This window comes from Leopardus geoffroyi, chromosome A2, assembly GCF_018350155.1.
Source record: "Leopardus geoffroyi isolate Oge1 chromosome A2, O.geoffroyi_Oge1_pat1.0, whole genome shotgun sequence".
Classification (NCBI taxonomy): domain Eukaryota; kingdom Metazoa; phylum Chordata; class Mammalia; order Carnivora; family Felidae; genus Leopardus; species Leopardus geoffroyi.
Genome location: NC_059331.1, coordinates 18,207,620 through 18,233,383, shown reverse-complemented (window position 1 = coordinate 18,233,383; position 25,764 = coordinate 18,207,620). Strand labels below are relative to the sequence as shown.

General features: G+C 55.2%; 5 protein-coding genes across 22 annotated transcripts in view; 3 read left to right on the top strand and 2 right to left on the bottom strand.

Annotated features, from left to right (window-relative positions):
* Nucleotides 1–4,864, top strand: part of QRICH1 (glutamine rich 1) — a 51,459-nt gene extending 46,595 nt beyond the window's left edge. For all 12 annotated transcript variants that reach the window (XM_045496787.1, XM_045496784.1, XM_045496792.1 and 9 more), the window contains 4 exons: nt 1,220–1,328; nt 1,686–1,837; nt 2,159–2,249; nt 3,917–4,864. In XM_045496787.1, the coding sequence (XP_045352743.1) occupies nt 1,220–1,328; nt 1,686–1,837; nt 2,159–2,249; nt 3,917–4,109 (545 nt within the window). In that variant the 3' untranslated portion in view covers nt 4,110–4,864. The remainder of the gene's footprint in view (nt 1–1,219; nt 1,329–1,685; nt 1,838–2,158; nt 2,250–3,916) is intronic.
* A 220-nt stretch (nt 4,865–5,084) lies between these two features.
* IMPDH2 (inosine monophosphate dehydrogenase 2) lies at nt 5,085–10,203 on the top strand. 2 transcript variants are annotated; one of them, XM_045496803.1, is made up of 15 exons: nt 5,085–5,302; nt 5,746–5,794; nt 6,013–6,114; nt 6,439–6,513; nt 6,829–7,035; nt 7,538–7,625; nt 7,699–7,898; nt 7,978–8,068; nt 8,161–8,256; nt 8,531–8,602; nt 9,257–9,400; nt 9,487–9,631; nt 9,730–9,873; nt 9,953–10,036; nt 10,139–10,203. In XM_045496803.1, exons 1-15 carry the CDS (start codon nt 5,205–5,207, stop codon nt 10,158–10,160), a joined length of 1,617 nt encoding a protein of 538 aa, XP_045352759.1. In that variant the 5' UTR covers nt 5,085–5,204; the 3' UTR covers nt 10,161–10,203. The 2 variants fall into 2 exon arrangements, with proteins under 2 accessions (XP_045352759.1, XP_045352760.1); XM_045496804.1 differs by lacking the exon at nt 8,531–8,602 and having other exon boundaries at nt 5,093–5,302.
* Nucleotides 10,204–10,779: 576 nt separating this feature from the next.
* Nucleotides 10,780–12,452, bottom strand: NDUFAF3 (NADH:ubiquinone oxidoreductase complex assembly factor 3). Of its 2 annotated transcripts, none has more exons than XM_045496816.1 (5): nt 11,854–12,452; nt 11,554–11,746; nt 11,330–11,396; nt 11,124–11,224; nt 10,780–11,044 (listed from the first exon to the last, which is right to left on the bottom strand). In XM_045496816.1, the coding sequence occupies exons 1-5, from the start codon at nt 11,928–11,930 to the stop codon at nt 10,928–10,930; spliced, it is 555 nt and encodes a 184-aa protein (XP_045352772.1). In that variant the 5' UTR covers nt 11,931–12,452; the 3' UTR covers nt 10,780–10,927. The 2 variants fall into 2 exon arrangements, with proteins under 2 accessions (XP_045352772.1, XP_045352771.1); XM_045496815.1 differs by having other exon boundaries at nt 11,533–11,746; nt 11,854–12,415.
* A 2,892-nt stretch (nt 12,453–15,344) lies between these two features.
* DALRD3 (DALR anticodon binding domain containing 3) lies at nt 15,345–18,384 on the top strand. Of its 5 annotated transcripts, XM_045496799.1 has the most exons (12): nt 15,348–15,553; nt 15,630–15,925; nt 16,046–16,302; nt 16,388–16,467; nt 16,555–16,683; nt 17,047–17,117; nt 17,214–17,275; nt 17,370–17,452; nt 17,528–17,707; nt 17,784–17,897; nt 17,999–18,067; nt 18,154–18,384. In XM_045496799.1, the coding sequence occupies exons 1-12, from the start codon at nt 15,389–15,391 to the stop codon at nt 18,271–18,273; spliced, it is 1,626 nt and encodes a 541-aa protein (XP_045352755.1). In that variant the 5' UTR covers nt 15,348–15,388; the 3' UTR covers nt 18,274–18,384. The 5 variants fall into 5 exon arrangements, with proteins under 5 accessions (XP_045352758.1, XP_045352753.1, XP_045352755.1 ...); XM_045496802.1 differs by lacking the exon at nt 17,784–17,897 and having other exon boundaries at nt 15,345–15,553; XM_045496797.1 differs by having other exon boundaries at nt 15,346–15,553; nt 17,370–17,707.
* Nucleotides 17,926–25,692, bottom strand: WDR6 (WD repeat domain 6). Its single transcript, XM_045496781.1, has 7 exons — nt 25,396–25,692; nt 19,766–22,238; nt 19,581–19,664; nt 19,370–19,486; nt 19,153–19,271; nt 18,447–19,053; nt 17,926–18,318 (listed from the first exon to the last, which is right to left on the bottom strand). The coding sequence occupies exons 1-6, from the start codon at nt 25,493–25,495 to the stop codon at nt 18,593–18,595; spliced, it is 3,354 nt and encodes a 1,117-aa protein (XP_045352737.1). The 5' UTR covers nt 25,496–25,692; the 3' UTR covers nt 17,926–18,318; nt 18,447–18,592.
* Between the last annotated feature and the right edge of the window lie 72 nt (nt 25,693–25,764).

Here is a 25,764-nt window from a genome sequence, read left to right as displayed (position 1 = left end):
CAGAACTACAAGGCTTTTTATATGATGTCTCTGCATCTCCCTTCTCCCATGCCAGGAGTCCTGGTTTTTAGACACTAAAGTTCAGTTTAAGTTGTGTTAGGAAGTGGGTAAAGCTAGGGAAGAGACACTACCAGTTGGCAGAATGAAGTGAACCCAAAGAAAATAGTGCATGCTAAGGTATGTGTGGGACCACTTTTAGCTCTGGCCTTCCCCAAACAGGGCTGTCTTATGCCACTCATGTGCTTCAGATATTTTGAGGGCAGGGAATCTTATCGTATTGCCAGTGGGCCACAAAATAGAAGAGTAGAGATAGTGCTGCCAGAAAGAGATGGGAGTGCACTAATGGACTTAGAGGACCAGCTTTCGCAAGAGTAGAGAAGAGGAATGTGTTGGGCAGAATATTTCTTTCCCTGCTCCTAGGATGTGGCATCCTCACTGTCTGCTTGGAGAATTCCTGAAACTCCTGCAAGAGAATACTGTTTCACCAGGGCCTCAGTGCCTGGCACATAAACACTGGTACATTGACTGTTGAATGAACACATGATGGGGGCTTGGTGATCAACCTAAGTGTCATCTTCTGTTCACATAGACCTGGCTGCACAGGGCTTTTGATCAAACATTGGCCTTTGCCCCTGCCCAGCCCTCAGTTTGCTTATGAACCAGCGTCTTAAAGTTAGACCTTCCCTGTGGGAGAACCCTGTAATAGTTCTGAATATCATTCTCCCCTTTATCCAGACAGGGAATGAGAATGAGCTTGCTTTTTAGAGGTGGAAAACACAAGAGGTTTAACAAGGACACACATACTGGTTCTTTGGGCCCTTGACACCTTTGAAAAAATATGATGAAAGCTCTATACCCTCTTTCTAGAGAAGTATGCATATATGCAGAGTTTGATTTATAGTTTTGGGTGTTACACTATGTTCTTTTGCCCAATTGTAATCTTGGATTAGAGGAAGAATTAACATCAGGTAAGAATCATATAGGGCACTGGTTCTCAGGAACTTGTTAGAAATGCACATTATCAGGTCCCACCCCAGAAACTTGGGCTGAAACCCAGGCATCTGTGTTTCAAGCTTCCAGGTGATTCTGCCATTCCCTAGGGAGATTTTTCTGGTAAACTTGTACTCCTGTGTGGTCCTTGTGCCTCCCACTTCCCATCCTGCACCTCTGAGGGCCCTTCTCCCATCGTCTTGTTGTAGCAGTACTCTATTCCTCCTAGGCTATGTCCTGCCCAGCCACGTGACTGAGGAGATGCTGTGGGAGTGCAAGCAGCTCGGGGCTCACTCCCCTTCCACCCTGCTGACCACCCTCATGTTCTTTAACACCAAGTAAGTGTTCTAGAAGCTCCATGCTTAGCCACTGCTGGCATCTGCCCAGTGAAGAGGGTGGAAACGATCCATGTAGACTTAGGAATTCCTTTGACACATATTTGAGAGCATCTGGGCTACTGAAAGCCTTCAGCCCCATTTGGCTACATTTGTGTGGTGACCAGTAGGCAGATAGCCTTGCCAGACCCCTGCCATCAGTCTTGATGTGGTTCCTCCACTAGACAGTGTTTTTGGGTGTGGGCCTGCCCAGATCCTGGGAGTGTGTGCATCAGCTCCTCCGAGACACTGATGGCAGAGGCTGAGTCATGGTCTCCTCCTGGCACCCCTCCCTTTGCCTTGCTTTCACTTGTGGTGCAGATACTTCCTTTTGAAGACAGTGGACCAGCATATGAAGCTGGCCTTCTCCAAGGTTTTGCGACAGACAAAGAAGAACCCCTCTAATCCTAAGGATAAAAGCACGAGTATTCGGTACCTGAAGGCACTTGGGATACACCAGACTGGCCAGAAAGGTAGGGGCTACGGAAACAGGTGCAACTTGTCCTGCCCTGTCCTTGTGCCGGGGGACTAGTGATTAGTGTGAAGGTTGGGATTTGCTGGATAAGAATTCTCCATTCCTTTCTCCCCAGCCAGAAACTTCAAACTCTTCTAGAAGCAGAGATGCCCCAGAAATGATTGCTGCTTTTTCCTTTCCTACTTTCCCTTCATGCCTCACACCATTTTTCCTCCCAATAAGTCTAGTTTGGGATGGCTAGAAGCCTAAGGTTCCTAATCTGGGCCTAAGCTAAAGCAGTCTGATGCCATGTCTCTGGTGTTGGGGGTGTGTTTTGTAGTTACAGATGACATGTATGCAGAACAGACGGAAAATCCAGAGAATCCACTGAGATGTCCCATCAAGCTCTACGATTTCTACCTCTTTAAATGGTGAGGAAGCTTTATGGTGGCTGGGGGACTGTGTGTGTGTGCATGCATGCACTGTACCTGTATACAAAGGCATTCTTTAGTCACGAACTGAGAGTAAATACACACTTCCCAAAAGCTAAATATAGAAGCAACCTTACTGGTTTCCCAAAAACATGTGGAATGACCAGCATTATAATTTTATATGGTCCCCTGTCTTGGAGAGGGGAATGAAGGTAGAGGGAGGAAAGTATAGAGAAGTGGCTTCCATCACATAGCATAGCCTAACATCTTCCTGTCCTTGACCTTTGTCACTAGCAACATCAATCTAGAGGGGATTCGTTTTCTTTGCTTTTGCTGTCTTGCCCTTTCAGTTTGACATGTCATCTCTACAGCAATGCCAAAATGATATTTCTGTGCTATAGTTCTTAACATGTTACTTAGACTAAAACCTTCGGTGGTTTTAGTTTATTATATAAAGAAGAGTAATCTTAATGTTGCCAACAAGGCCTTTCGTATACTTCCCTTGCTCATCTCATGTCCATGTAGCTCTTGGCTCTCTAGCCATGCTGGCTTCTCTCCACTCAAGGACCTCATGCTCTCCCTACCGCAGGCCTCAGCATAGAAATTTTCCCTGTTGATGGGGCGCCTGGGTGGCTCAGTTGGTAAAGTGTCCAACTTTGGCTCAGGTCATGATCTCGTGGTTTGTGAGTTCCAGCCCTACGTCAGGCTCTGTACTGACAGCTCAGAGCCTGGAACCTGCTTCAAATTCTGTGTCTTCCCCTCTCTCTTCCCCTCCCATGCTCATGCTCTGTGTCGGTCACTCAATAATAAATAAACATTAAAAACATTTTTCCCTGTTGGGCAGGCCTTCCCCACCCCCTACGAGCCCCCATATTTGGCTAGTTGGCTCCTATCAATCCTCTTCTCAGCTTTATTAGGGAAGCATTTCCAGATTCCCTACCTGTTCTTTTGGGCTCTTTCCTTTGTAGCATTTATCACTGATTGTCATTTTGTGTGTATTTATCTAATTGTTGACTATCTCTCCTCTTACCTGTAAGCTCCATAAGGTGGGAAGTCTTGGATTTTGCTCATTTCTTGAACACCAGCTCCTAGTGCAGACCTGGCACACAGTGGCCCTTTGATAAATCTTGAGTGTATGGGTGAATGTAACTGTTTAGACAGTGACATGTGCTAATAAGTACAGCAAAACATTGAAGGGGTAGAGTGTGAGCCTAAGTAAGGGTCCCAGCATCTTAGCCAAGCTGGGAAGGCAGATAGAGTCCCTTAGGTAAAATTGAGGAATTGTCAGTGGATTGGGTAGAGGCAAACAACATGAGGAAAGACTTGGAGATGACCTTGTAAGTGGTGAAATTGGTTCCAGGTGGGATATAGTTGGACTCAAGAAGATGAACCCCACATCCTTAGGTATCACTCAGAAATATTCACAGCTGGCAGCATGTAAGGGAGGAGTGGAAGGGAGGTATCCTATTACTGACATTTGCAGTAGCCCCAAAGGAGGTCCTAGAGGTAATATGTGTTGGCTGCATGGAATTCAGTAGCTATGATACCATACCTCCAAGAGCTGCTGTCTTCCCAACTTTTGCAGACAGCATCTGTCCAGTAGATTCCAATGTGGGAGGGTTGAGACTATTGTGGTTTTACCCAGCTTTTACTGATATATTTTTCAGCCCCCAGAGTGTGAAAGGCCGGAATGACACCTTTTATCTGACGCCCGAGCCAGTGGTGGCCCCCAATAGCCCAATCTGGTACTCGGTCCAGCCTATCAGCAGAGAACAGATGGGACAGATGCTGACTCGGATCCTGGTGATACGAGAAATTCAGGAGGCCATTGCAGTGGCCAACGCAAGCACCATGCACTGAGATGCCTAAGCCATGGTGCAAGGGAGATGATCCAGGAAAAAAAATGGACAGACTTTCACACTAAAGAAGAGGCCTCCATTTTTTCTTTTTTTTATTGGTGTAGTTATGAAGCCTTTCAGACTGCTTCTGTTTAAAATGTAAAAGGAAACTTTGCCTCCTGTGCGTCTCCGTAAATCTGCGGCAGATTCCTCAGCCCGTGGGGGTGCTGGGTTTCCTGAAAAGCCAGATGTCCTAGAAAGTGGCTGGCTGGCTTTTTCTTTTTTTGTCTGGGGCCTGGGAAAAGGGCTTGGACTGTTAGGAGAAATGTGGCCCGTTCCCTTACTCTAGAAAGATGGAATTAGTGATGGATGGACCCTGCAGGGAATCTCCCCAGCTGGCTTCCACTCTCACTGGCAGACGTCGCTGACCACAGGGGATCCACCGTCTTTTTCTTTCTTCATGCTCAGACATAAACTTAGCATCTTAATGGAAGGAAAATGAGGGGAACTTCAATTATGATTTATTAAAGACAATTTCTATTACACCCTCCTTTATGACAAGTGACATTTTAGATGTTAAAGTAAAAACTTTACCATGCCTTTTTTTTTTTTTTTTTTTTTTTTTTTGGCCTAGCATTGAGGCCTTAAACCTGAGGCTCCTGTGCCTGATGGAATTCTTGTAACATACACTTGTGTATCATATAAAGATACCACTCTGTTTCTCTTATGTATTCTTAATCTAGTTGTTTATTAAGAATGACAAGCACGTCTTTTCAACATGCTAGTGAACATCGCCTCTTTATTTGGGAGGATCCTGGCGGGCCAGTGGAAGCAAAGCCTTGCCTGCTAATTGAACGGGTCAAGGTCTTGTGGGAGGGAGCAGACACGGTAACACCCAACTACAAGGCTACAAGCCCTAGTGCATGCTGCGCGCATGCGCTCCTTCGGTAGTCCCGCCCCGAAGTCGCGTAGGCTCCGCCTGCTCGCACCGCGTCCTGACGTCAGTGACGCGCAGGGCGCAATGACGATATCGGCGGGTTTATATTGGCGCGGCCCAGACGGCTGAGGCCTCTGCGGCGCGGTCTTCGGACACACGCGGCTTTCCCCGGTGCTGGCTATGGCCGACTACCTGATTAGCGGGGGCACGTCCTACGTGCCAGACGACGGGCTTACGGCACAGCAGCTGTTCAACTGCGGGGACGGCCTCACCTACAAGTGCGGGCCTAGCGGGCTCACCTGGGCGAGGAGAGGGGCGGCGCGCTGCGGTGGGAGGCCGGGTGGGGTTTTCCACTGAGCCCTCTGGGACTCGGGCGTGGGGACAGGTTGCGGAAAATCCCCCATCATCTCCGGCTCCATTTGGTAGATCTGAAGTGGGGCGGAATGGAGGAGGCATCTTGGCAGTGCTTGGGATTGCAGACTAGAAGCTCCATTCTGTCGGCACATGGAGTTGTCAGGATGCCAGGGTCGCTGTTGACAGCTAGGTGGCAGAAAAGGTCCCCTATCTACATCTCCACCTTGTGATTTGTCTTCCCTTAATGTGACACGGGCTAGGGCAGTGCCCTCTAGGCCCAAATGCCTTTTGATGTGATCAGTGGGGATGGAATCTTAAGCCGCCCTAAACGTGAGCCTTACTCCCAATTCATTCCCCTTCCCCATAGTGACTTTCTCATTCTCCCTGGGTACATCGACTTCACTGCAGACCAGGTGGTGAGTATCGCCAGAAACTGGGTCCTGAACATCAGGTTAGGTAAGGTATTCCTTTGCCTTGTCCTCTCAGCTACCAAACCAAATTGGGCTTGGGGGTAGATTCTGTAGAATAGTCTGATTGGCATGCATGTCATGCAGGGCACCTGATTTATGGGGATCTGGCACCACCCTGAGGCATATGAGGTGCTTTCCCACATTACTTGGCTGTATCTCCTCAGGACCTGACTTCTGCTCTGACCAAAAAGATTACTCTGAAGACCCCACTGGTTTCCTCACCTATGGACACAGTCACAGAGGCTGGCATGGCCATAGCAATGGCGGTGAGCATGACGGGATGTAGGGACAGAAGGAGGGGCCCCACATTGTTCCCCAAAGGCATATAGAGTCATGCTGCTCTTACTCTTTACTTTTCTCTTCTTTTTAAAGTTTATTTTTGAGAGAAAAAGAATGAGTGGGGAAGGGGCAGAGACAGGGGTCAGAGGATCCGAAGTGGGCTCCATGCTGACAGCAGAGAGCCCTACGTGGTGCTCAAACCCATGAACCCGTGAGATCATGACTTGAGCTAAAGTCAAGATGCTTAACCAACTGAGCCACCCAGGAGCACCTCTTTGTCACTTTTTCACTATCTTCTGTTTATCATGCAGCTTACAGGTGGTATTGGTTTCATCCACCACAACTGTACACCGGAGTTCCAAGCCAATGAAGTTCGGAAAGTGAAGGTCAGAAGGGCAAGGATAGTGGTCAAGAGCTCCTGGGAACTGCATTGAGGTGGAGTGGGGGGTGGGAATGGGGGATATATTCTCCTGATCTTTTCCCCACTTTGGGGTTCAATTCTTGAGAAGACTATGAGACCCTGTGTCCTTAGGCAACAGAAGAGGACCAGGTGGACAGTACCTACAGGCCACCCGTGTTTCCTATTCCTGAGTTTGAGTTGTGATTTGGTCCTGTGGCACTGCCAGAGGGGGGAGTTGGCACAGACCCCGGGCTTCAAACTGGTAAAGGCCGTTCAGAAATATTCTTGCTATCCCTTCCAGAAATATGAGCAGGGATTCATCACAGACCCTGTGGTCCTCAGCCCCAAGGATCGAGTGCGGGATGTGTTCGAAGCCAAAGCCCGGCATGGTTTCTGTGGTATCCCGATCACTGACACAGGACGGATGGGAAGCCGCCTGGTTGGCATCATTTCCTCAAGGGACATTGATTTTCTCAAGGAGGAGGAGCACGACCGGTTTTTGGAAGAGGTAGGTGCTACTGACAAAGCAAAGCCAAGCTCTAGCAGCCAAGGCTTAAGACAAGGTTTCTGTTGCCTGAATGGCATCTCTGGGGGCCTTTGCAGTCCAGAAAAGATGAGTGCCCAGCCAGGTTTCTGATCCCTTCATGGGGTTCGTGCATCTCTTCCCCACCAGAGGCTCTGAATGGGCCCGAATGTTTGCCACCCCCAAGGTGCAGGCAGTACTCAAGGATCAATTACGACCTCCTCTTCCAATACTCTTGTCATTGCTCTGGCATGGCATTTCTTTCTCCACTATGTAACAGGAGGCTCTGTGTACCATGCTGTCCTTTCTACTGAATTTTCACCCCTGCCACTATATTGCTGCACAGACTGTTGGGTTCACTTGAGGAGGGTGGTTTGGGTGCAGGTGTGTGATCGTGGTGGTCTTTGGAACCTTCCTCCTGTATTAGGGCAGGGTCTGTTGGGAAGTCTGGTCTCTGGCCTTTTCTCATAGCTCCCCTCACTGCTAGATCATGACGAAGAGGGAAGACTTGGTGGTAGCTCCTGCAGGCATCACATTGAAAGAAGCAAATGAAATTTTGCAGCGCAGCAAGAAAGGTGAGTCCTAGAGGTGGAAGGGTTCTGGAACCAAAGACCAGGGTTCTGATTTATGTATTTGCCCTACCTCCAGGAAAGTTACCCATTGTAAATGAAGATGATGAACTGGTAGCCATCATTGCCCGGACAGACCTGAAGAAGAACCGGGATTACCCACTGGCCTCCAAAGATGCCAAGAAGCAGCTGCTCTGTGGAGCAGCCATTGGCACTCATGAAGATGACAAGTATCGGCTGGACTTGCTAGCCCAGGCTGGTGTGGATGTAGTGGTTTTGGTGAGTTGTCACATAGGCAGGGTAGGGTGGTAGGGGCAGCTGTAATACCAGTCTCACTGGGACTTTCTTTCTGTCCCAGGACTCTTCCCAGGGAAACTCAATCTTCCAGATCAACATGATCAAGTACATCAAAGAGAAATACCCCAGTCTCCAAGTTATTGGAGGCAATGGTGAGGCAAGACTGGGCACTGAAGGACGTGGGGCAAGAAGAGGGAAGCTAAGCTCCCACTTAGACCTTCACACAAGCTTTTCCCTGTTGTAGTGGTCACAGCTGCTCAGGCCAAGAATCTCATTGATGCTGGCGTAGATGCCCTGCGGGTGGGCATGGGCAGTGGCTCCATCTGCATCACCCAGGAAGGTAGGAAATGCTTCAGCAGGCCCTCAGAGACTCTGGCTTCAACAGGGCCCTTAGTCCCAGATGGCCTGAGCCAAGCGCTCTTGTGGGAACAATACGGAGTCCTCCAATAGGGGCAGCCCCAGGGCCAGATGGGCCCCTTGGATGGGTGACATGCTGGAAGACGAGCTCGTCATTCCTCACCTGCCACTCCCTCCCACCCCACCCCTCACCTAGCCTGGCCTCCTTGCTCCTGCTCTGCACCCTCTCTAAACTCTGGTCTGTTTGTTTTATTTAGTGGCTCCCAAGATCCCTCCAGACATAAAGTCCCACAGCCCCAAATGCCCTTCTACTGTCACGGGCTGCTATAGTAAGTCCAGCCCGGCCCACTGGCCCGGCCCAGCTGCCCACTGCCCGGCTGCTTGGTTGACTGTAGCTGTAGCTCCCGGGGTTTGTGGTGCTGATGGGTGGGCAGGGCAAACTGAATGACAGACCATGGTTTTGGGGGCTGCTGGAAAACACAGCTCCCTCCTCTTCCCGGGGTGCTCATAAGGCAGGATCTCCTTCCCAGGTAGGCCCTAGTCTGCCCACATTTCCTATAGTAGGCACAGCTCAAGAACCAACAAGCCACTCTTCCTTCTACACAACCACTCCCCTGATCTTGCCCGAGCTGCCAACTAGGCAGGAAGGGGTGGGCCTCTGGGTTACTAACTGCACGGTGACCCCCTACGTCCACTTGATACCAGGTGGGTGGGGCTTTTCCCGGCTGCTGACTGCATGTGCCTGAGGCTGCCCTGGGCCATGCACACATGCACGCGCACATGCAGGATTGAGTGGAGGCCATCACAGCTATTTGTACTGTTCAAGGCAGATGGGGCAGCAGCCATCCCAGACTTGACTCTCTCGGCCAAGCTGCAGTCTTGGTGCATCTGTAGCTGAGAGCTCCTGGGTGCTGAGTTATGGCCACAGGGCCCCTTGCCTGTCCCCATTAATTCCATCCACCCATATATTCCTCTCTCAATAGTGCTGGCCTGCGGGCGGCCCCAAGCAACAGCAGTATACAAGGTGTCAGAATATGCACGGCGCTTTGGTGTTCCTGTTATTGCTGATGGAGGAATCCAAAATGTGGGCCACATCGCTAAAGCCTTGGCCCTTGGGGCCTCCACAGGTGAGGCCCAGCACCCAGGGAGTTTGGTGGGATTCTTTCACTAATGCCACTCAGAGTCTGCCCCCAGCACTCCCATCTGTCCATAGTTATGATGGGCTCCCTCCTGGCTGCTACTACTGAGGCCCCTGGCGAGTACTTCTTCTCTGATGGAATCCGGCTAAAGAAATATCGTGGTATGGGTTCTCTTGATGCCATGGACAAGCATCTCAGCAGCCAGAACCGATATTTCAGGTGGGACAGGAAAGTCAGTTATTCTGTGCTGACAGCCTTGTACTGGCAGCTTCATCTATGCTTTGACCTTGCTTGTGTTGTCCTGCCTCTCCCCACAGTGAAGCAGACAAAATCAAGGTGGCTCAGGGGGTGTCTGGGGCTGTGCAGGACAAAGGGTCCATCCACAAATTTGTCCCCTACCTGATCGCTGGCATCCAGCACTCCTGCCAAGACATTGGTGCCAAGAGTTTGACCCAAGTCCGGTAAGCTTGGGGAGTTGAACATGGGTAGAGGGGGTGGTTGAGGGCCAGCTACCCACATCCGACATCCGTCCCTCTTCAGAGCCATGATGTATTCTGGAGAACTCAAGTTTGAGAAGAGAACATCCTCAGCTCAGGTGGAAGGTGGCGTCCACAGCCTCCATTCGTAAGTTACCAGCCCTTTTGTACCCATCTACCTTCAGAGCAAAGGTTTTTGCTGTGCCTCCTTCCTCCTGCCACACCTCACAGCTTGTTATTCTGCTTACAGGTATGAGAAGAGGCTTTTCTGAAAAGGGATACAGCATACCCCCTTGGTTTTTCAATAAAAGTTTGGGAAAAAAAAAAAAAAACAGTGCCTGATCTTTGAGGTCAACAAGCAGGTGTGGCTGTGCAGCTGCCACTATCACAGATGCACACAAACACAACACCCTCATTTGTGGAGAAAGCCTCAGACACTGAGGTCAGGATACTCCTTGGATCTGGAAGGAGGAACTAGTTCTTGATTCAAAAAGTCCCTCCTGAGGCAGCTCACAAGATGAGTCTGGCCAGCTCTGACTCACCAGAGTGCAGTCTCACATTATGGCTACTTAGGACAGGTCATGGAACAGTCCATGGGGGCTCTGGACTGGCACTCACAGGTGCTTGGCCACGTGGGACCAGGTTGAGATCCACGTATGTATTCTCTAACTTGAATCTCCAAGGGACCTTGTGGAGAAAGCACTGAGGTCCCCTCAAATCTGCATGTGAGCAAGTAGTTACATTTACAGTTTGAAACAGGCTATGCTGCCTCCTGCCTCTGAGGAGGTAAGTAGCCTAGATAAAAAGGTGATCCCTTGGTTTCTTTGCAGCCCCCACCAAGAGCCCACTGAGCCAAGTAGCTCCTCACCAGCAGTAAACTAGAACAAAATGGAAGATGTGGATTAAATTATTAACTTGCTGGCAAGAAAGACAAGTGTTACAGTGCCAAAGGGGAGGGACTAGTGAAAGCGCTGGAAACCCGTGTGCACTGCAAAAGTGCCACTGCCCTCCTGGACAGGTTAGGTCAGTTCCTGGCGGTTCATTCTGCAGCTTGTGCCAAAGTTGTGAGCACAGTCCCTCCAGGTGGAGGGATAAGGGCAGCTCCTGTCATTCGGCCTTCATGACACAGGAAGTTGAAAGTGGCACAGGCATTGGGCTGCAAAGAGAAAGCCTGCATCAGCTTGGCTAGAGATAGGACTGGGCCCTGCTCAGCACTCCCAAGTGGCAGGACTTACCGTGTCCTGCACTTCCACCGCGATGCCCCGCTGCCTCATGGCTTGCAGCACCCCGGGCTGCAGTCGTTCAGTCCGGTCTCCGGTGCCCACCACAATGATCTCTAGGGAAAGATGGCCATGATTAGCTTATGGCGGGTCAGTGGGGAGGCTGGGGCGGGGTGGTTTGCTGGGGCTGGAAGCACCTCAGCCCTCCCCTTCTCCAGTACCTATTCGCGGCTCCAGCAACCAGAAGAGAGAGAAGCTTTCTTCAGTGATGTCCTGGTGAGTTCCTACCTGGGTTGGGAGGAGGCAAGTTAAGTACAAGTTCGCGCAGCTTTCCCCACAGAGCCCTTACCTGCTCCACAAAGGGGTAACGGAAAAGCCAAGTTTGCCAGGGACAGAATCAGGGGACAGGCCTGGGGCTCTGGGCCTCTACTTCCTCACTGCTCACGTTCCACTGCACGACCGAGTGCGGGAGCAACGCGCAGGGCCCAAGCACACGATTTCCGTTGACCATGAAGCCGAGGCTGCTGTAGCTGTCGATATACATGGATTGCGGGGACTCGCGTTGCAGCAGAGAGATGCGCGTCCGCTGATACAGCTCATCGTCCGCCGGCGTGAGCCGATGCCCTCGCCTTGGAACCCTGCGGGTGGGGTATGCTCAGGTTCTAGGGAGCCGTTGGGGGGGGGAGTGGTGGGAGTCGCCGGTCGTGGGGGGCGAGAGAATCAGGGACGCTGGGTCTGGGCTCACCACAGCAGCTCTGCGAGGTCACAGCGCAAGGCGGCTCGAGCTCGGCACAGGCCGCGAAGAGCGAACGAGGTAACCATGGCGGACCCGCGTGCAGGGAACCCGACGCTAGGTCAGCGGAGTCGTGGCGAAGTTCTCCGCAGCGCGCTGACAGCGCCCTCTGCGTCCCGGAGGGCACCGCGCGAGTCAGCTGCCCCAGCGCGGGATTGTGAAGGAGCCGGCCCGGGAAAACTGTCCCAGGAGGGCCCGTCCCCTGCCGCGGCTCCGGTGTCTGCACCTGCCGCCCGCCCCGCCCCAGGCCCCCACAGACCGTCCTGGGGGAGCCGGACACCTGGTGGCGTGGCCGGCCTCAGAGCGCTGCCTGGGCCCCCGCCGCCGCTTGGTCCCCGGCCCTCAGCTATTAACGCAGGACTCCCGGAGCCTGGGGCGGGGCTGCCGCGCACCTGGTCGAGTCCCTCACACCTGGCCAGGGCGTGGGGCCAGCATCCAAGCCCCTAATCCCAGGCTTTGGGGCGTCGGGTTCCGAGGGCGGAGCGGCCAGCTCAGGTTTCCCCCGCACTTCTGCGAATCACGCCCCTCCTCAACCGTCACCAGCGCGACCGTTGGCGTCGTCGCCGCGCGTCTCCCGGGGCGTGGCCACGCGTGGATTGGCTTCTCAGGAGCGCGAGGGGGCGTGGCTGATTGGTTTCGCCTTAAAATGGCTCCAAATCTGCGGCCCCAGCAAGCGGAAGGGGACGCCGTGGTAGGGCGATTGTAGCTGTTCGGGTGGGAGCCACCGGGCCGAACGGAACCAGATATTGAACTAGACAGCTGCTGGAGCATCGCCCTGTCGTCGCTCACGCTGCTCGCGGCCCGAGAATTCCCCGACCCCCCGTCTTGAACCGAATCAGAGGGCCTACTGGCGCGAGAGTCGCTGGCGCCCGCGCGGGTTTCGGGCATCTTCGCGCCCCCACCGTGTTGTGGCCTCAAGGGAATGTTGACGCGTCTGCTACCCACGGGGCCGGGCGGGAGGGAGGTTCGGCATAGCGGAGGACGGTCGCAATGGCTTCCCGGGGGTCCTATCGCCGCCATTGGGTCCCCAGCGCTCCGGGCGCTGGCATAGTCACGGGACAAAGGGCCCGGGGTGCGGGGGTGTCCCTGAGGCGGGCGCGCGGCTTTACTTCCTCTCCGGCCCCACGGGTGAGCTTCCCTCTAGGCTGATCTCGAAGCCCTTCCCACCACCGTCTCTGCACTGGTGGCCTGGCTTCATGGGACCAACAGGAGTAATCTTACCCTGCGGATCTAATCCGGATCTGGACCGGTCCCAGGGGAGACCCCCACCAACCTTCCTATTGTTTGGGGGCCCAGGTGAGCGCCTCGTTCCCACTACACTCGGTTTTACCGCCCACTCGTAGGTCCGTCTCCTGGTACTGGGAATGGGGGTCCTGATCTGGCCCCAGGACAAGGGAACTAACCCCCCGCCCCGGGGTCATTCCCACCCGCCACGGCTGGACAGCGGGCAACGGAATCCCAAAAGCAGCTGTTGTCTCCAGAGCATTCCAGCTGCGCTTGGATTTCGTTCCCTGCTCTCCTGCCAGAGCAGCGTCCTGGCCTAGGTGGGGTGGGCCAGCCTCTGACCCCCATACATACTTATTGGGTCGCTCTGGTCTCCAACCCTGTCTCAAGTGCGCCCTCAGCCTGGAAGTGGTGGGCGTAGACGTCGGAGAGCCAGGTTTGTGGTCATCTCTGGAACCTGGGGTGGCATTGACAAGGGAGGGCGTTTCCAGGGCCTCTGGACAGGGCTGCGATCGCGGTGAGTCCCACAGGGCCACCGCAGCTCGCTAAAGATAGCCCTTCACTTCCTGGGGAAAACCCACCCCAACCGTCTTCGTGTACCGAGAGTAGCTGTAGTCCCCAGCTCCGCCTCCAGCCCCCAACCCTGTTAGTAGCTGCCCCAGGGTCATGCGCCTGCGGAATGGAAAGCGCTTTGGAATGACACGATCACTCCCGTTGAGTGGGCACCCAAGAAGCCATCGGGAATGTCGTGTCCGCCCAGTGCTCTTTCTGCGATCCCAGCAGGGCCTTGGAGCCCTGGCCCAGAAAGGGGTCTTGCCAAACTTTTGCTGCCCCTTTCTAGGGTTCTCTCCTTTCTGAGCCCTGGGCACTCTCACTGTTTCAGAGCAGAAATCATGGTTTTTCCCAGCACTGTGTGCTGTGTCAGGTTCAATCTCCATTAAAGAAAATAGAAGAAAAGGGGATTTAAGTTACATTGAAGTGAAAACATTCAGGATCCCTGGTGGGACAGAGGAAAGAGCTTTATCTCTCTAGTGGAATGGGATGCTCCAACTGGGAGCAGTCCTTTAGCTGGGGCTTCTCATGATCACATTGTTTATTTGGCTCAGAATGGCTCCTTGCCTAAACCAGGAAGCCGGAGGATCCCTGTTAAAGTACACAAGGTTAAAAGGAAAGCATTAAAGGCTGGTCATTTTGGGGGCGCCTGGGTGGCTCAGTCGGTTGGGCATCCGCCTTCGGCTCAGGTCATGAGATCTCTCTCGTCCTGAGTTCGAGCCCTGCACTGGGTTCTGTGCTGACAGCTCAGAGCCTGGAGCCTGCTTCGGATTCTGTATCTCCCTCTCTCTCTGCCCCTCCCCCACTCACTCTCTTGTCTCTGCTTCTCAAAAATGAATAAACGTTAAAAAAAAAAAAAAAAAGCTGGTAATTTTGGAAACTATCTTGATGGATCTAATTCCTCAAAAATCAAGAGAAGCAATTCTACGAGAGTAGGCATTTATCCGATGTAAAGACGACCCAATCGCAAAGGAGGAAATACTTCTGAATAACCCGAAACCGCAGAACACGAATTCTTTTAAAAATGAGTTTTTGGGGCGCCTGGGTGGCGCAGTCGGTTAAGCGTCCGACTTCAGCCAGGTCACGATCTCGCGGTCCGGGAGTTCGAGCCCCGCGTCAGGCTCTGGGCTGATGGCTCAGAGCCTGGAGCCTGTTTCCGATTCTGTGTCTCCCTCTCTCTCTGCCCCTCCCCCGTTCATGCTCTGTCTCTCTCTGTCCCAAAAATAAATAAACGTTGAAAAAAAAAAAAAAAAATGAGTTTTTTAGGTGGTCGTGAAATGTTAGCTGGCTGTAATGTTAGCTGCCCTATCCCACTAAACTCATTTGGAGCTCCTGACGTTTGATCATGTGTCAAATGTGGGGAATGAAACGTTATCACAAATACACAGAGGTAAGACTTCGAGGGGAGAAACAGCGATCTGGGCCCCACCCAGTAGGGAGGATCCTTTCCCTGGTTGCTAATGCAGGTGGCGAAGACAGAACCCTAGGTCTAAGATGGACCCGGAGATTTCGGAACCTAGGCCAGGCAGGGCAGACCGGCCACGCAGAGGGAGAGCTGGGGCCGAAGGTCGAAAGTGGCTATCACGGTTCCCTCTGGCGCACCTGTCAGCTCAGGGGCCGCCACCGGATACGCGCCCTGGCCTGTAGGTCCTCCCGGAAGTTCGACCTCCCGGGGTTTTGCTTCCGGTTCTGCTGGTCCTTTCCGGTCGCCATGGCGACGGGGCGCCTGGGGGTCGGAGAGACGCTAGGGGCCCTCAACACGGCCCTGGGGCCTGGCGACCCCGTGTGGTTCAAGGAGACGCGCGCCCGCCACCTGCGTGCCCGAGACTTTCTGGCGCCGCGGCCCGCATTACAAGCGCGCTTCGGGGACGGACAGGTGGGCGCGAGCGGCCGAGTGGGGACATGCGGCGGGGGGCAGCGCCGCAGCCCGCTCATCGCCCTTCCTCTCGCAGGTGCCCGAGCGTGTGATCCGTGCAGTCGCCGGCCTGCAGGGCCCCGGCGTGGCCCCGGTGCTGCGCTGCGCGCCGACCCCCTCGGGTCTGGCGCTCCAGCTGCAGCGGCCCGCCGTCTTCGAGCGCGTGCTCGGCGCCGTGGCCGCCTATGTCGCGCCCGCCGCGCCCGCCGCGCCGGGCCCGCGCGTCCTCCTCCACTGCCCGGCGCTGCGCAGCGCCCCCGGCGCGCTCCGCCTGAGCCAGCTGCGCGCCGTGCTCGTGGCCGATCATTTGGCGCGAACTCTGCGCGCTCACGGGTGAGCGCGACGCGGGGCCAAAGAGGCGGGGGTAGGAACCTGGGACGGAAGCAGCTGCGAGTGGGAAGTAGGGGGAGCTGCGCCGATTGTAGGGCTGAGGCGGTCGCCCTCGCTTCGCAGGGAGAGTGTGCGCCTCGTCCCCGCCGTGCGAGACCCGCACATGCCGACCTTCCTGCAGCAACTGCGCGTGGACTGGCCCGCTGCTTCGGAGAGAGCCGCCACCGAAGCCCTGAGGAACCGCGCGCTTGCAGAGCTTAGCCCTGCCCAGGAGCGGGGAGCCCTGCCCCTCGGCGTCCTGGGCACAGTGTGCCTGAAGGAGCTGGTGCAAGAACGGGGACGCGCAGCTGGCTATGACCCCAACCTGGACAAGTGTCTGGGTAGGAGCTGGAGCCTCGCAGGGCTGGAGAGAAGGTGGGGACTCTGTGCTCCTGGCTAGCCTCAACGCCCTCGTGTTCTCTGCAGTGACTGAGGATCTGCTCTCGGTGCTAGCCGAGCTGCAGGAGGCTGCGCGCTGCTGGCCAGGGGACAGCCCTCCATCCCTGGTTAGTGACTGACCCGACTCCGTAGGCTGACACTGGCCAGCCGAGTGGCCTGTGTTCGTTCGGTGACCGTCTTCCTACACACCGTAGGCTGCGGCCCCAGATGCTAACGCAGACCGCTGCATGGTTGTGCACGTGGTGAGCTGTGAGGAGGAGTTCCAGCAACAAAAGGTGGACCTGCTTTGGCGGAAGTTGGATGACCAGGCTCCGCTCACACAGGTAGGTTTAGTGGCTTCCTCCCCGCCCCCACCAACCTGAGGGCCCTTGAAAACCCTCAAGCGTCCTGTTGGCCAGTGTGTCCATACGTGACACCTGATCCTGAGGGGGAGGTCAGGCTTGGTGAGTGGGTATTTGCCGCAGCTTGTGAGCATCCTGAGAGAAGGTGGGGTCCGGAGGCACATCCCAGAGAACACTGAAGAAACTGGACTGTGTCCTGGGGTGGGCTTGAAAGGCGGGGGGGGGGGGGCACAGAGCCTGGCAGCAAAAGGCTGGGGGAGTCCAGGCACCAGATTTAGGCTTCTCGAAGGATTTGGTGTTGGAGGGTATCGCTGCCTAGCTGAGTGCCTGTTCTCTTCCCGACAGAAGCACCTGGTCTGTGGCCCGGTGAAAGTGGCTGGTGCACCCGGCACCCTCACTGCCCCTGAGTACTACGAGTGAGTGAGCCTGGAAGGGAGGCCCCTGAGGGTAGTTGAGGTGGAGGGGAACTCCTCACCACCCCGCCTGCCCCGCTCACTCTTCTCCTCATGCAGGCTCCGGCACGCCCAGGTGTGCAAGGCGTCGGCAGTGAAGCACGGCAGGGACCTGGCACAAGGTGCGCGCGCCCGGGAACCCCTAGCGGTGCTCTGCAGGAGGGGCGGCTTGTCTGCTTCCCTGCCTGTGGAGACTGACCGACTGCACTCCCTCAGACCCAGCCTGGACAGAGGTCTTCAGCGTTCTCTCCGTGGCGACCATCAAGTTTGAGATGCTCAGCACAGCCCCGCACGGTCAGGTGAGCCTGGGTGACCTACAGGATCAGGGCTTGGACAGCACGTGTGGTGGCTGCAGCTGTGCCCCCATTCCTCAGCTTCTCCTGGCCCTGGCCGACAGCATTTCCACAAAGGGCACCAAGAGCGGCACCTTCGTCATGTATAACTGTGCCCGTCTTGCCACACTGTTTGAAGGGTACAGGCACAGCATGGAACAAGGTCTGTACCCCACTTTTCCACCTGTGAGCAGTCTCGATTTCTCACTGCTACAGGATGAGGTGAGTGCCCTCCCCAGGTAGTTGGGCACCCACAGGAGGTTGGGACCTCATCTCCCAGCGCCCTTCTTCCTCCCAGGGTGAGTGGCTCCTGCTCTTCAATGGCATCCTCCCCTTCCCAGACCTGCTGAGCCAGACAGCAGCCCTGGCATGCACAGCCCCAGGGCTGCACACGACCGCACGCACAGAGACGGTGAGGCAGAGGAGACGGGGACAGACACTGCACACTCAATGCTTTATTCTGGGTTGGGCACAAGATCAGAGACCAGCCAGTGACTCAGTCTCTGTCTCTAGATGTGCAAGTTCCTGGTACAGCTCAGCATGGATTTCAGCTCCTACTATAACCGCATACACATCCTAGGAGTAAGTGCACAGCAAAACGGGGTGGGGGGTTGCGGGGGTGCAAGGGAAGCAAAGGACGAGACCAGCAGGCCCTTTCTCTCCAACAGGCGCCTCGACCACACCTCTTTGGTCAAATGTTTGCCCGTCTCCAGCTTCTGCGGGCCGTGCGTGAAGTGCTTCACACCGGCCTAGCCACGCTGGGCCTCCCTCCGCTGGACCATATCTAAGGCCACAGAGACCCCAATATCTAGGAATGTTTACAGAGTCATCACCTGAAAAAAAGATACACAGATTTTGTTAGGGACCTGAAACCAAAAATAAATTACTTCTGTTATAAAGCCTGGTCCTATTATACGCAGTAGGGCATATTTTTGGTCTGCCCAGATGGCACCCTACTCACCTCCAGCTCCTGCTCTGACGTCAGGAACCCGCGGCTGCCGCATCCTCCCCTCAAGGCACACTGGGCATGGGCACAGACAGTCACTCCTGTTCCACTCTGTCTGCGAGCAGGCCCCATACCCAGCATGCCGGCCACCGCGGGACACTTCAATCATACCAGTTGTAAACCTCAAGCCCCTGGCCCCCAAGAGCACAGCGGTGGCCAAACTCAGGGCTCACAGGCCAGCAGTCCATGTCAGCCACATCTGGGACATGGTACACGGTACTGTTCATGAAGGTGGGCTCACCATGCCCCAGACGCCAGAAGGTCAGCCGTTGGTCGATGGAGGCTGAGACCATAAGGCTTGGGCTTAGGATCTTGAGGCCTGTCACATGGGCAGCATGTGCACAGGGGACAGAGTATTCCTCTAGCACATGCAACTGGGGCACCAGCTCAGCACCCCCAGCGGCCTCTTCCAGCTCTGGTGCCTCCACAGCCAGCACAAAGACATGGAGGGAGCCATCCTCACTGCCACTGGCCACAAGGTGGCCCTCACGTGTGGGCAAGGTGTGCAGGCTGTTGACACCACAGCTATGAGCCTGGAGGGTCAGGCAGGGGGTGCCCAGTCCTGGAGGAAGAAGATGGTTATCAGGGCCTCGCTGCCACATGGGTGAAGGCAAAGTATGAGGTGGGGAGGGACAGCCACGGTTGTACACTGGCTACTCACGGTAGGGAAGCCCGGGGTCCGTTGGAGGCTCCAGGGCAGTGGAACCATGGTCTAGCACAGTAGTGAGATCCCAGAAGGCCAAGCTGCCATCAGTAGCTGCACTGCACAGGAACAGCCTCCTGGGAGCCAGGGGAGGGCAGCTAGGTCAGTGAGGGGGATGGAAAGCAACAGGAGCCCCCACCTGGCCCATGCAGGACCACCATGCAGCCTCTCTCACCGCCGCTGGTTGGGTGCCTCATGTGTAAAGGAATGGACCTTAAGGACACACCGCTTGTGGTGGAAGGTTTCAGCCAGGAGCTGCAGCCGCCGCCCAGAGTCCTGCAAAAGAAAGAGCCTGGGGGGCGGAGAGTGGCCCAGCTCAGAACCCATTCTGGACAACCTTCCAGGCTTTGTCTCTTGGCCCTACCACCCCCCATGCCCATTCTCACCTCACTGCTCCATCACTGCAGGCTGCAGCCACAAGGGGGCCAAGGCCAGGCCTGTCGAGCTCACAGATAGCTAGGGACATATACCTGCCGAGACCAGACACAGGTCAGGGCAAACCTGGGAACAGCTGTAAGGGGTTTGCCCTGCGTGACACCACCCTACACTCCCACCTAGCAGTGCACATTACCTGGTCTCTGGATCCACCTTGATCATCCGGTGCCGATTGCGCTGCCGGTCCCAGTACTCATCTAGCCGGTGGGACGAAAGGTGCATGACGTGGCAGGCGAGGCGGCTTGGGGTGCTGGGGTCTGGGGTGACCATGATGCTGAAGCAATGCATCTCAGCCCGGCCCCCCGCAGACACCACATGAGCAGTCAGGCCTGGCCGAGGATCCTGAGGGCCACCTGGGGTACCAATGCCCCACACAGCCAGCGCACGCACCGAGGAGATGTGATTACAGACAGCTGTAAGTGCATGGGCCGAGCCAGTGGCTGTGGGGAGCGCCAGGACACAGACAGTGGTGTCCTCGCTGCATGTGATCACAATGTCAGTCAGGCCAGGCCCCTCGCTGCTGGGCTCCAAGTAGTCAGGCTGCATGAAGCTGGGCATCTCAAATTCAGGTCCCAGAGTGATGGTGCCCACACGCTTTACACAAGTGATCTCACGGCCATGCAGGCTCTCCCGGAGGATCACGTGTGGCCTAGTACAGCCACCCAGAGCCCGGTACAGCATGACATCCCCATCCTTGAGGTAGGCAAAGGCCATAGCCGCCTCGGTATCAGAGAAGGCCCAGGAGCGGTGCCCTCCACCACAGTTAACGATGTGCAGCTTTTCATGGGATCGGGGACTCCACACCACAAACTCATTGGCATGGAAACCCAGGATGACCATACTCCCATCAGCCATCATACGGAGCCCAGCCACCCAGTTCATGCCTCGACAGGACTTCTGCCTTAGGACTGGCTGGAGTTGGCCACCTCGCACAAAGAGCTGGTAATAGGCGCCATCACGCCCTGTGGTATACACATAGCCACCATGGCAGGTGACCGAGGTCACACCCTGCTTCCCGTGCAGAGAAGGGAGGGTGGACACAGGGCCCCACTCAGTTTCATCCCCACCACTGCCACTACCTGCTTCAAGTGCTCCAGTGACAGCTCCGGCCTTGCCCCCAATCCCAAGATCCTTGAGCAGAGCTGGTCTGGAGGGGAACAGCAACACAGAGCCCCGACGGTCCCCGCACACCAGGAAGTCACCAGGGGGTAAGAAGGCACTGCATGTGTGCCATCTCTGCTTGCTTGGAGGCAGTAGGTACCGGCAACGTTCCTTTACAAAGATGGCTTTGCCAGAGGGTGCGGCTGAGATTTCCAGGCAAGCCACCACACCACCAGGGCCCGATGCCAGCAACAGGAGCTCCTCATAGCCACGCAAGGCCCAGCTCAGACTATGCACCTTCCCACGGAACAGGGTCAGGTCCACAGCTGCTGTTGGAGTGTTGATGGGGACAACCTTGACACGACCCTCCCCATTGGCCATGGCACACAGTCCAAAGCCCTCAGGACCAGGGGCTGCCTCCAGGAGGCAGTAGGACTGGAAGCGTTTATCCTCCAGCAGCTGCTCCCAGCACTTGACCTCAAAGTCATAGAGGTACAGGACCCCTGTGTCAGTCACTGCCAGTAGTCGCCATGAGCCAGCCAGCGTCACAGCCTTGAGGGTACCTGGTCTGCTACGGGACTTGAAGCAGAGAGCTGAGACCCCCGAACCTGGGTACCCACGCCCTACCAAGTGCCACAGCCGGATGCCTGAGTCATCACCCCCAGTAACCACCCAGGCCTGCCTCTCATGGGCAGCTAAAGCCCTGATGCCACGACCCTGGTGGCCCCGAAAGGCCTGAAGGATCTCACCTTCGTGGCTCCATACCAAGCAGACACAGTCCTCTCCAGCACTGATAAGGTAATTCTCTAGTAGCTTGACCTGCCACACACGGGCGCTGTGCCCAAAGCAGTGCCCAATATTCTGTACCCGACCCCCAGGCACCCGCAGGTCACCCACCTTCCAGATGCGGACACTTCGGTCTTCTGAAGCTGTGGCCAACAAACCTTTACTTTCCAGGTACGACATGCTGAAGATGACACCCACATGCCCACTGACCCGTCGGTCAGGGGCCACAGGCTTATTATCTATTAAGGCAGCTGCTGGGTACCAGACAAGGAGCTGATTGGAAACAGCACCTGCCACTATGGTCAGCTCCTTCCAGGTGTCTCCGATCAGACAGGCTGAGGAGAGGGTGCACCTGTCTGTGCAGGGCACCTCCTGCAGCATGCACCCTACCACAGGGTCGTATAGCACTACTGAGTTATGGCCCAGGGCCAAGGCTATGTTCCCCTCAAGCCAACGTGCATCCCAGATCCAGTCAGACATGTTCCATAGGCCAGAGCGCCAGAGCTCCCGGAAGCGGCCCTGTCCCCAGCTAACTTTCACAACTCGGAGTCCCTTGCTCCCAAACACAGCCACCATAGCCTCCGAGTCAAGGTCTCCGTTTGGTTCTGGTCGCACCCGGAACCCATGGATAAGATAGTGGCCAAGCAGGTTCTGCACACGCTTCATCATCCGCAGATGGCCACCAAAATCGAGGCTGTACACCAGGACATCTGGACCCTCACCTAGACAGAGGCAGAGAGCCACATCAGAACCTCACCTCTGATAAGTCATGAAGAGACGAGGGCAGGGAAAACTCAGGCATGTAGCCTGCGAATGCATTAGAACACACGATCCTGCAGGCTTGAACCCTGGACAATCCCCAGCCTCAGCTTCAGCTGGACTTTCAATGCTGACATTCATATACTCAGTTCAACCTGACTTCCTCAAACATAGGCTCTTCCTCGCCCCACCTAACTTCTCATCCTTCCATTGGAAGCCTGTCAGCCTTTCTCCCAAATCCTCAGCCTCATCTGCCTCTACACACCCTCTTCCGCCCCCCCAACCCACCCCTCCCCCAGGGCAGAGGCTGTCCCTAAAGGTGATCCTCCACCTTGGGGCCACAGCAGAACGCCTCTGGATTTCCAGAAGCTTCTTCCTTGAAGCTCAGATGTGAGCATGTTCAACACTGATGAGAAGAACCAGGAGAGGCAGCCCCTACTTTGACAGCCAAGGTTCCCATGACCCTAAGCCACCTCCTGCCTGCCCTGCAGGCACTTCCCACTCTACTAGTTCACCTTCAAGTTCTCTCAACCATTGCCACCCTCTACTCAGCCCCAGCCCCAAAGCAAGAAGCTCACCACTTACTCCTCTAAACTTCCCACATCTTCTCATGTTCCGAGTGCTCATTTTCTAAAGATTTTGCAAATCCTCCCCACCACAGTGACTTTGGCCCAGGATATCACCTTAACCTGAGACGACATTAACAGTTCCTCATGATATTCTTAGCTTGCAATCTCCATTTTTCGACATTCAATAGACATGCACTGAGCATCAATTATAAACCAGACAAGGAACTAACTACATGCTGGAGTAGTGAGTAAGACAAGCACAGACCCAGACTCCTGCCCATCAGGCAGACAATAAACAGTATCACCCAAGTAAACTACATTGTTGTAACTCTGGTAAGTTCCAGGAAAGAACTATACAGGTTGCTTTAAGAATATAAAAGAGGGAAATCTATTCCAGAGGATTTTCCCTCCAGAAGACATCTGGCAATATCTGGAGACATTTTGGTTGTCACAACTGGGAGCTATGCTAACTGGCAACTAGGAGTAGAAGCCAGGGATGCTCCTAAACGTCCTGCAAAGCACAGACAGCCCCGCCCCCCCCCCCCCCCCCCCCACACACACAAAAAGGATCTGGGCCAAAATGTCAAAAGTGCTGATACTGAGAAACCCTGGTCTCGTCTAAACAGACTGGGTGAGGGGCACCTGGGTGGCTCAGTCGGTTGAGCATCTAACTTCGGCTCAGGTCATGATCACACAGTTGGTGAGTTTGAGCCCTGCATCAGGCTCTGTGCTGACAGCTCAGAGTATGGAGCCTGCTTCAGATCCTGTGTCTCCCTCTCTCTCTCAAAAATAAAATTAAAAAAATAATAATTAAAAAATAAACAGACTGGGTGTCAGGAGAGGCCACCTTGCGAACATAACATATAGACGGAGAGGAATCAATAAGCAGTGGTAACCAAAGGAAGAGCAAGCATGGGGGAGACGGGTGAACCTTTCTTGGCAGATAGAATAGCAAGTCTGATGACCCTGAGGTGAGCACGGTCGTGTGGTTGGAATAAGAAACAAAGAGCTCAAGGATAGGCTGGGAGAATGCTCCTGAGGGGGTCTAGGAGACAAAGTTGCATGGCCTCAACTGACGGCAATATACAGACAGTGGCCACATGTATGAAGTCAAAATCAACCAGACTGGCTTGGGAGCTGAGGGAGATGCTCAGACTCAGGCACCTGACTGGCTGTTGTTCCCTCTGCTGAGCTGGAGCACCCAGTAGGAATATTTCAAATTGAAGGCACCTGTGCACTTGGGCCCGGAACTCATAAGCAAAGAGGGCTGGAAATTCAGATTATAGGTGCACATGGACAGAATTTGAGAATTGCAGCAATACAAAAGTCACTCAGGAAGTCACTGGAGTAGAGAAATTCACTTGAAGAGCTTTCTAACCTGCATTTCCCAGGTCATTTTCTTGCCTAAAACCCTTCATGGGGCCTCTCTCCACCACCACTATGAAGTCAGATCTAGGCTTAAAACAGTCTGGCCTCTGCTCCTTTCTCCAGCACTTGTCCCACCCCACCCCTGCTCAGCCTCACAGGAATTCCCTCTTTCTCCCGAAGTAACAAATTCTCAGCCTCAAAGCCTTTGGCATGTTTACCCTCTGCCAGAAACTCACCGCTTCCCTTCTCCTAGCTCATTGTTGTGGTTCTTTGGGTTTCTGCCTACCTATCTCTTCCTGCAGAAGCCTTAGGACTCTAACCCATCGTAGGCACCTTGGACTCCCAGAGTCCGCACCCTTCACCAGATCACAACTGGGCCATCCCTCCCCCCACACACATACCCACCCCCTTAGGATAGTAAGCAGCTCACTCAAGACTTGACAGAGCCCTGCCTCAGGACCCTTAAAAAACTCAGCAGCACCACCATCAATCACTAGTGTCTTCCAGTCAGTCCTCAATGCTCCTCAAGGGTCTGCTGCCTCAGGTCTCAGGGCTTTGATGGCCTATGCTTCTTGACCTGACCTTCCCCCAAGAAGCATCAACATCGGAATTCCTGGACTCAACCATCTCGGAAGGGGCCTTAGCGTCTGCCTCCCCAAGCATTGGCTCACTCAAAAAAGGTCTCATCTCTAGTTTCCCGCCACTCAATCTGGTCCTCCCCACCTTCCACGGAGAAGCCTCACACAGCCCTGAGGCCACACCCCCGCCACCGGGCCCCGCCCTCAGCACCGCCCACCTCGGGGTCGGCTCATCCCAACACCCACCCACCCCCCCACCCCCCCCACCCCCGCTCCACTCCAGGAAGGGGCCACACACCGCTCGCCCTCCATGCTCCGCCTCCGAAATCACTGCGTTTCCCCGCACTTTCCCGCAGCCCCACCGCTCTTTCCACGTCGGCTGCAGACTATGAAGGGACTCAGTAGCCACATCGGTTTTTTTTTGTCTCCAGGGCTCCTCCGGCTGGGTCTCCTGCCCGCCATTTCCTGGGCTCCCGCCCCCCTCGGTCGGGCTTCATCCCGCTGCCCGTCCTCCTCCTTGGGGGTATCCCTTTGTTCTCACGGTCCCGCCCCACGCGAGCGCACGGTTTCTTCTCCATTAGCATGCGCTTCAACCCAAACCTCACCCGCCAACAGCCGATCCCCCACGCACTCCAGACCCGTGACCGGGAGGAGTATGAGCTCGGAGGTTGCCCGCGGCCAAACGTAGTCCTCGTGAGCGTCCATGTCCGTCCTCCTGCTGCTGCGGCTGCCCTGGCCAAGAAGGGAGCTGAGCTCTCGCGAGACGAACCTTCCTCGCACGCAGCAGAGCCGATCTACAGCGGCCTTAGCAACAGGTAGCGGAGCCCAGGGTCGCCCGCTGCCGATGTCCAATCACGACCCTTCGCCTCACGCAATCCAGCCCGTCATTGGCGGAGCCGCCCTCGCCCCTCCCCCTGGCGTGACGCTCTCCAAGCGCAGCGGCGGGCTTGTACTGGCCCAATCTACCTCCCCCT

Coding starts and splice junctions, on each gene's coding strand:
- WDR6 (XM_045496781.1), bottom strand. CDS start 25,495: ATGGACGCTCACGAGGACTACGTTTGGCCGCGGGCAACCTCCGAGCTC. Junction 22,239..25,395: donor GGGGGATCGGCTGTTGGCGG/GTGAGGTTTGGG, acceptor GCCTCTGTCTAG/GTGAGGGTCCAGATGTCCTG. Junction 19,665..19,765: donor AAGGTGGATCCAGAGACCAG/GTAATGTGCACT, acceptor TGGTCTCGGCAG/GTATATGTCCCTAGCTATCT.
- IMPDH2 (XM_045496803.1), top strand. CDS start 5,205: ATGGCCGACTACCTGATTAGCGGGGGCACGTCCTACGTGCCAGACGAC. Junction 7,626..7,698: donor TTTGCAGCGCAGCAAGAAAG/GTGAGTCCTAGA, acceptor CCCTACCTCCAG/GAAAGTTACCCATTGTAAAT. Junction 7,899..7,977: donor GTGTGGATGTAGTGGTTTTG/GTGAGTTGTCAC, acceptor TTTCTGTCCCAG/GACTCTTCCCAGGGAAACTC.
- DALRD3 (XM_045496797.1), top strand. CDS start 15,389: ATGGCGACGGGGCGCCTGGGGGTCGGAGAGACGCTAGGGGCCCTCAAC. Junction 16,468..16,554: donor GGGACAGCCCTCCATCCCTG/GTTAGTGACTGA, acceptor TACACACCGTAG/GCTGCGGCCCCAGATGCTAA. Junction 17,708..17,783: donor TCTCACTGCTACAGGATGAG/GTGAGTGCCCTC, acceptor TCTTCCTCCCAG/GGTGAGTGGCTCCTGCTCTT.
- NDUFAF3 (XM_045496815.1), bottom strand. CDS start 11,930: ATGGTTACCTCGTTCGCTCTTCGCGGCCTGTGCCGAGCTCGAGCCGCC. Junction 11,397..11,532: donor TGAGCAGTGAGGAAGTAGAG/GCCCAGAGCCCC, acceptor CTCCCAACCCAG/GTAGGAACTCACCAGGACAT. Junction 11,045..11,123: donor CGGTGGAAGTGCAGGACACG/GTAAGTCCTGCC, acceptor TTCTCTTTGCAG/CCCAATGCCTGTGCCACTTT.